Source organism: Meleagris gallopavo, chromosome 16, assembly GCF_000146605.3.
Source record: "Meleagris gallopavo isolate NT-WF06-2002-E0010 breed Aviagen turkey brand Nicholas breeding stock chromosome 16, Turkey_5.1, whole genome shotgun sequence".
Taxonomy (NCBI): domain Eukaryota; kingdom Metazoa; phylum Chordata; class Aves; order Galliformes; family Phasianidae; genus Meleagris; species Meleagris gallopavo.
The window spans coordinates 333,798-345,054 of record NC_015026.2 but is presented as its reverse complement, the minus strand read 5'-3'; the positions used below and the strand labels follow the sequence as shown (position 1 = coordinate 345,054).

General features: G+C 48.8%; 1 protein-coding gene across 1 annotated transcript in view; it reads right to left on the bottom strand.

Annotated features, from left to right (window-relative positions):
* The window catches only part of LOC104913467, an 11,612-nt gene extending 3,836 nt beyond the window's left edge, over window positions 1-7,776 (bottom strand). The window contains exons 1-7 of the mRNA XM_031555770.1: window positions 7,673-7,776; window positions 6,822-6,907; window positions 6,068-6,188; window positions 3,879-4,020; window positions 3,601-3,707; window positions 3,032-3,185; window positions 1,636-1,708 (exon numbers count right to left, since the gene is read on the bottom strand). Of these exons, the coding sequence (XP_031411630.1) occupies window positions 1,636-1,708; window positions 3,032-3,185; window positions 3,601-3,707; window positions 3,879-4,020; window positions 6,068-6,188; window positions 6,822-6,907; window positions 7,673-7,776 (787 nt within the window). The remainder of the gene's footprint in view (window positions 1-1,635; window positions 1,709-3,031; window positions 3,186-3,600; window positions 3,708-3,878; window positions 4,021-6,067; window positions 6,189-6,821; window positions 6,908-7,672) is intronic.
* Between the last annotated feature and the right edge of the window lie 3,481 nt (window positions 7,777-11,257).

Sequence of the window (11,257 nt, the reverse complement as noted above, 5' to 3'; positions counted from 1 at the left end):
CCTTGGGCTCCTTTCCCAGGCTGCCCAGGCAGGATGTTGGGGTGGGAGCTGCATGCACTGCAGCTGAAACATTCCTGTGAGAGGAGAAAGGACAGCAGCTGTGCAGGTCGGAGCTATCTCAAGATGGGGAGAACCCTCTGCTGACAGCTGGCTGCTCCCTGCAGGTGCCATCCCCAAAACACAATAGTGATACAGGGCCCAGATAACATTGCCACGGCACTTGTGCTCCTTCATCCCTGGGGGAAACCCCACAGTTAACCCTGGGAGAAGCTCAGGGTGGTTCTGCTCACCCTACAGCACTGGCAATCCCTCATCATGCCAGCAGCACGGGATTCTCCCAAGGACCAATTCTTTTTTCCTGCCTGAGATCTGCTTTACAGCCTGGGCTCCCATCTCTGGCCCAGCCCTCCAATGATGCCCAACAGGCACACGTCTCATCCTAATCCCAGGATTCATCTGCTCTGCTAATGGCAGCAGCTGGGAAGCAAGAAGATGTAACACATGGGGCTGCTGGATTGGCCACCTGCACTTCACTCCCCAAGTTCAAGGGCAGAGCTGTTACCTCTGAGCGTGGCTGATCAGGATTAGCTCAGCAAGGCTCTGCTCTCAGCTCTGGACATGCGGAAATCCAGGGCGTCTGCTGGTCTCCCACCTCCAGGCAGTCCTGTCCTGGGCTCTAAGCATGGCTTGCTGTTCTTTCAAAGCCACTTGTCTGCTTTCATGGGTGACAACACCAACACAAAGCCTTCCCAGCACTCGGCATGAAGCGAACGTGTGCAATAAAATCCCCCAGCTAAGGCAGGAAGCAATTAGGTCATTGCTATTTTGCTGGATTGCCTCCATGGCCTGGGGGGGTTTTCTCCCCATCACCAAAAGCAATGCCTGCTGGTTGTGGCCACACAAAAGCCTCCCTGAAACCAAGACTGTGCCTGCTGGGGACTCACTGCCACAGTAACAAAGCCCACTTTTCCAGGCAGAAGTAACCTCTGTACCACAAGAATATATGGGATGTTGCTGAAAGTAATCTCCCCATGCCCCGAATCATGGGTGTAATTGAGCTTTCCTGCGATTCCTTTATGCAAAGGTGAAGCTGCATGGGGATCTGAGCTCAGTCCCCCACTGCCAGCCCCCTGGGGACAGCATAGGGCTGTGCCACCAGGTTACCAGCTCACAGTGGGCTCAGAGCATGGGGAGCATGACAAAGTAAGCAAAAATAAAGCTTGGACATAAGAGAAACCTGACAATCTCATCTAGAAGCAACTTTGATTTGAACACCTGAGAGCAACCTTAATGCCTGCGCAATGCCTGGAACTGCCATCTGCAGTACAACTATATGTGCTGCTGCAAACAAACGCATGGGACAAGCACTGTCTTCTATTGCCTGTAGGAGACAGCGCTCCTCCAAACCTCTTAGTAAAGACTTTTGCTACTATGGATAAATCAACATGGGCAAACAAATACCTGCTGGGTATACCACCTTCCCTCTCTCCTACTGGGATGAGCGTCATTATCACAGTATCAGATTCCACTACAGCAATATAAATGCTGCTGGAAAGAATCTCATTGTCCTTAGCACTGAGGAGCCACAGCTGTGCTTGGGGCCAACACAGACCCAGTGAGGAGCAGGACTCTTACCTGAGACGGTGAGCTCTGGTGGGCAGATATCTGGTGACAAAGAAGGCACAGGAAAATGGTTTTCATGTCTACTCTAGAAAAAGAAGACAAAGAAGGCATAGAAAATCGCTGAGCGTAATTCTGGTGGTGTAAACACAGAGCAGAGGAGCTCAGGAGAGAGCAACCCAGCTGTCCCTGAACCATCCCAAAGTATCTGCAGATACAGAAAACTTGAGTTCATTGTTGTTGAAAACTGAGGATGAGTTTGTCTTGCTGAGCTTTCTCCATAGGGGTTTTCCTTAAGCCTCTGCGCTCGGAACACCGGTGAGGTCCTCATTCTGACCGTGCTCACCCCAGACATAACTCAGAATGAGTGTGACAGGAAGCAGAGATGCGTGCCCACCCTTTCTCAAGTATCAGCCTGAGGATGAAGGGAAAGGAGCCACAGCCCAGCTGAGCTGAGACTTCATTAGGAGTTCCATCTTTTAGCAACAAAGTGAGGAAAGGAGAAATTTAATCCCAGCCAGCAGTTTGTTTTCACATACACAGAGAATTACACAAGCTGGATGATAAAGGATCTCTCCATACTACTCAGCTGTGTATATATAGGCTAAGGCTGGCTTTCATAAGCAAGTCTGCAGCTTGGCACAGCCAAAGGCAACAAGTGCTTGGCATTCTTGCAAGTCTGTGTCTCCACAGGGTCCGGAAAAGAGAACCTTTTAGGAATGATGCTCATACAAAAGGAAACACCATCCAGTCTTTTCTTATGGCATTTGAGGTGGAAAAGGGCGGGCGATTCACCAGGCATTGCAACAATCCAGGAAAGGAATGCTAACTGCACACAGCCCAGCCACAGGCCTAAATTATCGCGGGGGTTGCATGGTTAAATCCTGTATCACTGTGCACAGCTCCAGCCCTCACCTCTGCAAACACAGCACAGAGCAAGGAAGCGTGAGCCTGTCTTATCATTAGGCTGGCAAGGAGTAGACATGGCTGCTTAGAAATGCTAGAGGTTCATCTTCATCAGAGGTCTTTAAGAACAAAGAGTTGTTCCTGCCTTAGGTAGGAAACTAGATCAAACCGACTCTCGTAATCCCTTCCAGCCCTATGGCTGCTGGGGAATGAGATGCAGGTTGCTATCCAGGCAGTGTCGTTTTTTAAACCTGAGACTCCTGAAACAGGTCTGGATGGAGGATCTGGAGACAAAGCTCCTGTCATTTGCCCCAAACCCAAGACAGAAGACACAATATTTCAGCTTTAAAATACCTGATTGCAAAACAGAGGCGTGTAAGCCAATGCTACAGACTGTTCACAGTCCAGAAATCATAGTATAAGGTTCCAAAAAAAGGGGCTTTTTTGATCAAAGGAAGATCACAGGACTGCGGTCTGTGGTCTCAGACCTGAATTTTCAGCCTACCTCTGGGGACCTCACGTGGACCTTCAGTCTGCAGGAGCTCAGCCCATTTCCCACAGCCTTCGGTGGTGGTGATGGGATGCTGTTATGAGCTGACAGTCCGGGATGTAACCGTCCCCTTCCAGGAATAAAGGCCACTTCTGTGTTTCCCTCATGTCTGAAATGAACAACAAATAGAGAATATTTTAAGAATGAATAAAGTACGGCTGAAATTTGTAGAACTTTCGTGCCCGTGTTTCTTTCTCCAGGGCAATCTCACTTAAGCCAATGGAATCCACACCAGTGTAGTGGGATCTCCACCAGCTGGGTTGTTTGTTTGGGCTTAAGTCCTATAGTGCAGCCCTGTTGGACAGTGATGAGGGATATTCACAAGGACAGAGCACTGGGAAGGTCTGTGTTACATTTCAGGTGGTCTAGGCTGTCAAAATTTCTTTGTACCACAGCCACCTTGAAGTGCCATTCAAACAAAAAGAGCATCCTGTTTCCTGAAGCCAAATGTTGGCAGGACATTAAGTGTTTCTCCCCTAGATTGTTACGCTGTGATGATGACAGGAGATGTACTGCATGCCTACCTGAATTTGGCTTTTGCAATAATTTTTCTGGCCTCTTCCAGTGTGCTGCCCACCAAAGAATCTCTGTTGATAGCAATGAGTTGGTCACCGGGTCGGAGCCGACCGTCCTAAACAAAGAGAAAGAGCACTGGGAAAGAACGTTCCTCTGCCCAACTCCTTCTCCTGCAATACAAATCTCCACTAGTCCGTGCAATGCATTATTCATCCCTCTGTTTCAGAACAGCTGGAGCTTTTGGAGTCCCCATTCAAAGGCACTGAGGGTTCCTACACTGACCTACCTTGTAGCAGTCACCATCTGGTGTAAGTTCTTGGACGTAAACCATGGGACCATCAGGCCTGTTGGCTCCACCACTGACCGTCAGCCCTAAGCCAGAGGACTTTGCTATAGAAATGCTCTGGATTCCTGATTCAATGGAGTAGCTGCAAGGGAGAGAGGTTAGCAAGTGACTCAAGGAGACCTGGTTTATTTCCCCATGTCTCTAGACAAACTCTGCCTGGTTTTCTTTACGCATCCTCCCAACTTCTCCTGATCTTTTCTGCTTCTGCATCTCTTTAACATAGAATCATAGAATGGCCTGGGTTGAAAAGGGCCACAATGATCATATAGTTTCAATACCCTGCTATGTGCAGGTCACCAACCACCAGACCAGGCTGCCCAGCCTGGCCTTGAATGCCTCCAGGGATGGGGCATCCATCCACTCCACGTGGGAGGGAGGAGGTGAAGACTCCAGTTTCTCAGCAGACATTGTTTATCGTTGGGAAGATAATTGCCTTGCCTAATCCTGAACGTGGGGAATACCTGTTTTCATTTAAAGAAATGTGCTTTTAAAGACAGCAGAAACTGAAGATTTAGCCAGCAAAGATTTGGCACTCTTGTGCCCAAAGCACACAAGGAATTAATGAGGTTATCATTCAAAATCCAGCTTAAATTACCAGACAGATTAATTAACTACTAAACATCTATAGCAGGAGTTAAAGCGAAGCTTACAGCTGACTTGATATCTCAGCCAAGTTTGGCCTCAAAGCCTTGCAAGATGCCCTGAGAGTCAGGCTCTCAAACACCTTCACAGCAATAACAGCCACACAGTAAGAGTGCTTAGGAACCCCATAGTGTGCTGCTGTGCTCTGGTCTAACTGCAATCCATGCCTCAATGTGCCATGCACTTTAAAATATGAAAAATCACTTTCCTAAGAAATGCAGAACCCCCAGAGGGGGTTAATTGAGGAGGGAAGATGCCTGCTTTATCCAAACCAGCTGCCAAGGAGATGAGCTGGCCTCTCCTCTGAAAGGGTCTCTCACTCTGTGCAAGCAGCTTAAACCTCTGGTGCCAAATATTTGTGCTCTGCAAATCCCTAATAAAGGGCTGATATTTAGCAAGAGGATTTACTGGTTCTGCAGCAAAGCCTGATTCTCCGCAGCAGCAACTCGACTTGTTTACAGAGTCAAAGGAAGAGGAGCTGTGGGCCCTGGGGACGAGAGGTCCCAATTCCAGCACTGCTGACACTCTTCGTGTTGCGCGTCTCTCAAAGGGCAACCCCACGCACCCTGGAGAGGAGACTCTGCCAAAAACAAGCTCTGCCTGCCCAAACCTCTGACCCTGCGAAATATGAAAGGGCCAGATGACCACATGAAAACACACACTCCAGGAAATGCTCCCGAGGCCAAAGGACGAGGTGTCTGTAGTTGGCCACGGCTCACGGCAGCGCTCAATGCTCTCATTGCGCCGTGTTGGTGTGCCAGGAGCAGGACAATGGGAAATGTGCTCTTCAGGCACCTTCTGATGGCATTGGTGGCCTCGCAGAGGTGCTCAGTGGGGTTTGGGGAGGTGATGGGTACCGTCCTCGTGGTTGGTGGGAAGCCACAACTCTCCCCATGTTTCAGAGAGGAGGAAGATGTGTGGTTGCGTGGTTAACCAGGACCCAAATATGTTGACCATTTTGTTGGGGAAGCTTTTCAGCTTCTGGGTACAGGTTTACCAGGAAGAAGATAGCTGTTGTTGTGATAAGGACAGCTAGGGGACACTGAGGAATGAGTACTGTAACAGTAAGACATCGTGGTGATCCAATAGCACAGAAGACATAAGGACGAACAAGCCATCCTTTGAACGCTGTAGTCACGTTCTGTTTTTCCCACTAAAACAATGTTAGACATATGGTGGCATCTTTCTGACAGCAAGTGGTGTGGTGCTCCTCACTTTTTACTGTACACACGTCTCCTTAAAGAGACTACATCCCAACAATTTACTACCAGCTGCTCATGAAAACCAGTGCATCCGAGCCTTTGAAAACCTGGCGGTGCGAGGCTAACGGTTGGACTCAATGACCAAGTCTTTTCCAACCAAAATGATTCTATTCTATGATGCTATGAAAAGCTCCATGGTCACCTTGCCCTGCTGACTTGTGAGAGCAGATCAGAGTGGTGAGTGGGTCACTACACCATGGCATCCTGGGGCCTGGCTGTACGTACTGTGCGTGGGGTGCATGCGCCGGGTTGCCGATGAAGGGGCCGTGGGAGCTGGCTGGGCTCAGCAGCAGCGGGCTCTGGGAGCGCGAGGAGGAGCCTGAGGATGTGCTTTCCAGGTATCGACCTGAACAGCAAAGTCACAATCAGTTCAGGGAATGAAAATTCACCAATACCACCCTCCTGCTTTGCTCTACTGCCAGCAGCTGGTAGTGGCTGGCTTCCAAGCTCCTGGGGGAAACCACACAGGAAAGACATATTGCTTGTGGAGAGGAAGCATTCAGCATCCTCAGCACAAGTGTAGCATGGGGCTGTCACCCCTCTGTCTGCCACATAGAAAGGGCTGCCAGCCTTCTTGTGGAATGCCAACCCAGAAAGACATCTATCCCCATGCATATATGACTTGGCATAATGGCACCTGGCTTAGTTTAATCTTGTCCCTCATTAAGCACTTTCCCTTTGCAAGTGACAGGTATTGCTGGGATTACCGGACCTGCACTTCAGTTGAGTCCAGGTATCTGGAAAGCTGTTATGGCCCCAGCTCAATTCTCCCAAAATTTACAATGCAGGTGCTGACTTGCTGCTTCGTTCTGCACAGGCAACACCTGCTGTGCCCTGTGTGCTCTGGGACATCGTTTCCTTCAAGCCTTCACCCAAACCAAATCAGACTAGAACACATCCAAAATAACTCTGAGACAAAGAGAACTCTCTTGGCAGAGGGATGAAGGGCAGCCATGGAGCTGCTGGCACAAGTACTCACTGCCGCCATGCAGGACTGGCGAGCTCCGTGCAGAGCCGGTGTTGCTCTGGGAGCCAAACTTCTCCAGCAGCTCTGAGAACTCCCTCCTGGAAAACAAAACATGGAATGGGTCAGCAATTGCTGCTCAGAACAGTTTCCCACCACGCTGTATGACAGCAGTGCCCTCACGCAGTGACTTATTACCAAGCCCACAGGGCTGGCTCCCTCCAGCACTGAAGGGCAGGCAGAGATTTCTCACACCTAAACCCTGCAATCTCAAGAGGTTGCCTTTGTTAATGCTTTGCTGCCAGGCTGAGTTTGACAACACCTGTAGGTCCTTGCTGAGCCATGACTGCTCATGTATGAGAGGTGTTGCTTCACGACCTTCCTTTCAGCAAGTAGAACACGTTGAGTTCTTAAGCTATTAAGACCCACCATTAGCCACGTTTACCAGCTCTTGCATCATTTCTGTAATCCTTCTTTGAGCTGCTGTGAGCCTCTCACATCCGTTTGGACGAGGAGGCACAGAAAGGGGATGCTGGGGTCAAGCGCCATCCTCACGCACCCATCCATGCTGCATCTGCTCTTTGGGCAACGCAGCTGCCATTGCTCTGCTCCTGTGCCATCCTCTCCCTTCATAACCCAAGGCTTCCCAGCCAAGCCAACCTTCACACAGTGAGAAAAGTCCCAAGGCTGACTCATTTCTTCCGGGTGTCATTACAGTCAGAGGAGAGACCCTGAAATTGGTGCTTCTGCGGCAGTGGCAGCGTTAGGTGTCTGCTTTGAAGGCAGGAGGGAATCCCCACGGGAAGGCGGCCGGCTGACAGCACAGCCACATGAAAAGCCAAGCGATGAGCAGACAGCTCTCACACCTGACGGCCAGTCCTGCCCAGGATACAACCTGCAGGAAAGCCACTGCAGCAGCAGTTTCCTCACTGAGCAGCCTGCTCTTGCACACCGACAGACGTTGTGTCATCGGCATGCTCTGCTGGGGTAGATGTTATGTGTTATTGGCCAGGTTAGAGTCAACAATATAAAACGAAGAGTGAATCATCAGCTGCTTGGGATCTTGTTGGAAGTGCTCTCAGTAATTTAAGTCTTCCCATTAACAACCAGCTCTTTAACTAACATCAAAGCACAGTGTCTGCCTTATCTCCTATTGCCATCAAATGTATGCCTTATTCATTCCTTTTAATGCTAATTTTAAATCCAAGTATCACAGAACGCTTAGTGGAACGTCTCGATGAATCCAAATATTTTGCATTGGCACTGTCGTCTCTATCAACCAAACCTATGACCTTAAAAGAAGACAACTGGTTTGTTCCAAAACCTTGTTTCCCATAAAGCTATTTCAAGTGGTATCTTCATAGAAATAAGACACTGAGCACTGAATAAGTTGGACAGCTTAGATAGATCCTATAGGCACTCACTGGGGTTAGGGGAGACAACGGGTACCATCCTGATGGCAAACCACAGCTTCTCCCCACGTTTTAGAGAGGAGGAAGATGAGTGGCTGCGTGGTTAACCAGAACCCAAATGTATTGACCATTCTGCTTGGGCAGCTTTTCAGCTTTTGGGGTACAGGCTTGCCAAGAAGAGGCAAACTGCTGCCCTGACAAAGATATCCAAGGAACACCATTTACATAACAGTAAACCATCCCAAAACCTCGCTTCTGTGAAGCTACTCCAGCTGGTAGCTTCCAGTATTAAACACTAAAACACATCCAAGCACTGAATAAGCTGAAGGATAGCTTGGATAGATCCTACAGCAATGAGATGTTGATTTCCCATCCCATGCTTTCCTTGGGATAAGCCTTGAATGGATCTTACCTTAGCAGAAATTTCCCAATTTTCCAATAGAAACCTTATATTTTCACAGAGCACTCAGGTCCCCATTCACTGGTAAGTCATGTGGTGAAGGATGGAGTCATCCTTCTGTGACCTACTGTAATGGCAGGGCTAACTTGCTAGTAGCTAACATGCTATTTCCAGTGATTACCTAGCCATCAGCAACTGGCTTTTTGTTTTGGGCTGGGTATTTCTGTGGTCATCCATTGTTACATTTTCCCCAGATAATAATTCAGCAGAGCATGGGGCAGGTTATGAACTTAAAACAATGGCTACAAAATTCTTAGTCAATGCAAATGCAACTGGTCCAGCAGCTCCTGTGTTCTTTAGCCCTGCCAAACAATGCAAGCCCAATCAACAGCCCGTGCTGTCAAACCCTTTGTTATGAGCAAGGGCAGGCAAGGCTGGGACATTCTTTCATGTTATTTGAGTTTTGTTCATCTACAAAGTGAGGCATCCAGCCCAGCCGCTCGCTGGAGGGACAGGTGACAACCGGCGTCGCACGCTGCCCTCATGGCTCCTGCTTTGTTGGTCAATACTACAAGTAGCAATTCCATGAAGGCATAAAGATATGATTAACTCGAAGGTTATCCCAGCAGCAAGCAATGCACTGCCTTTTACTCAGTGTTGTATTTGAAGAAGAGAATCTGGAGAAGAGAGCTCCAGAGAGAACCAAGAGTGGCCCTTCAGTGTCTAAAGGGGCTGTAAGAAAGGAGACAGACAGTCTGCTGGGAGAGGAAAAGAGAAAATGGCTTCAAACTAAAGAAGGGGAGATTTAGATTGGATATAAGAAAGAAGTTCTTTACAATAAGGGCAGAGGGGCACTGGCACATGTTGCCTCAGCCCTGCAGACCTACAAGGTCAGGCTGGGTGGGCTCTGAGCTCTGATGAGCTGTGGGTATCTCCATTCATGCAGAGGGCAGGACCAGGTGGTCTTTAAAGTGTCTTTCCAACTCAAATGATTCTATGATGCGGAATTTGCAAATGGGTGGATGAAGCCCAGTCACTGAACCAGTGCACTGGAGGAATGCTAAAAAAAGCATACACCAAAAAAATCCATCTCACTTTGTCCTTTCAGATGCTAAGATACCTCAAAGTCATCTCAAATACTTAAAAAAATCTTTTTCTTTGAGCTGGGACAGTGCAGGACCTAGAGCTCAGCCTTGCAGCGTGGGGTTGGATGATGGGGATGCAGCAGCAGCCAGCTGTGGTCGACTTTGCAGCAGATTAAGCAGCAGGGGTCAATCTTCCCGCAGAATATTGTTGTTTTATCTCATAATACCTTTTTGTCCTGCCCTTTTGTTCCTGGGAGAACAAAGGGTGAGTCCAACATCAAAGGTGACGTGAGAGCACCGCGTCTAGAAGCCTGAGCCCTGCACCAAGGCTGGGGAAAGAGGAGCCTGGGACACTGCACTCATTAATAGCATCTCAATAAATAAAGCCTGCAGGGCAGCGGAACCCTAAACCCAAAGCACTGCAACCATGATGCAAGCAGCCAGCAAGGCTATTTTCTCACACCCATCACACAGCAGCTGTGGCATTTCCAGCTCTGAGGTGGGTGATGCTCCATATCCACAGAGCCACTCACATGCCTGGAAAGCAGTGATGGGCACATGTGCATCGTGGTTTTGGGGTGAAAGAATCTGTGCTCCTCCTCTAAGAGCAGCTACAGTGTCTGGAATGTCAGGCTTGCAGGAGTGAAGGTTTTCAGGCTGGATGTGCTCTGTGCACCTGATGGAGCTATGGATGTTCCTGTTCATCACATGCAGTGGGACCAGATGGACTTGAAAGGTTCCTTCAACTCAAACCATTCTATAAGAACAGTCACAGGAGCTGCCCCTCACCCACAGCTGGAGCTTGCAGGGTGAGGGGATCACCTTGCATTTGCTCTCTGCATGTTGCAACCACTGTGTATGGAAAGGCATGATTAACACATCAGCCCATTCTCAACAAGATGACCACATGCATCATGCATGATCAAACACCAGCTACACTGTGCTAGGAGGTGCAGCACAGGAAGGCTTTCTCACAGCAATAAACCTGAAAGACCAGGATGGTATCAGCACAGCCCACGGAAACAAGGAGCTATTGTAACTTTCAGGCTGAGGATGAATAAACAACGATTACGTGTATGCAATAAAATTATCCTCATTAGCCAAAGAGGAGCACAGATGAAATGAGATCCAACAGTCCTCCAGAGTGTCCAGCTCTAAATCTGAATGCTCTGCTCTGAGCCCTAGCATTACTGCAGCTCTCTGCAGCACGCCTGATGTGCCAGGCCAAAAGCACGCATCTTATACATGCCAGGACTGAGATCCATTAGCAGCACAGGTAATTGGGGCCTATAATTAACTTCAGGGACAAATAATAGCATTTATAAGTCAAATTCACCCAAGGGCAACCACAGCAAAATGCTACTCAGCTGAGTCATGAGGAAAATTGGCAGGCAGGGCGAATCTTCTTCCAAACCCAGAGCCATCGCCTTTCCTCCCCCGCTGCACCTTGTATGCTGAGGGTTTGCAAGGAAAAACTGCAGGGTGGTGCTCAGCCCATGTCCCAGAAAGCAAACATGGCAGTGTAAAAATGAAAGCAGATGTAAGGGGGGAAAA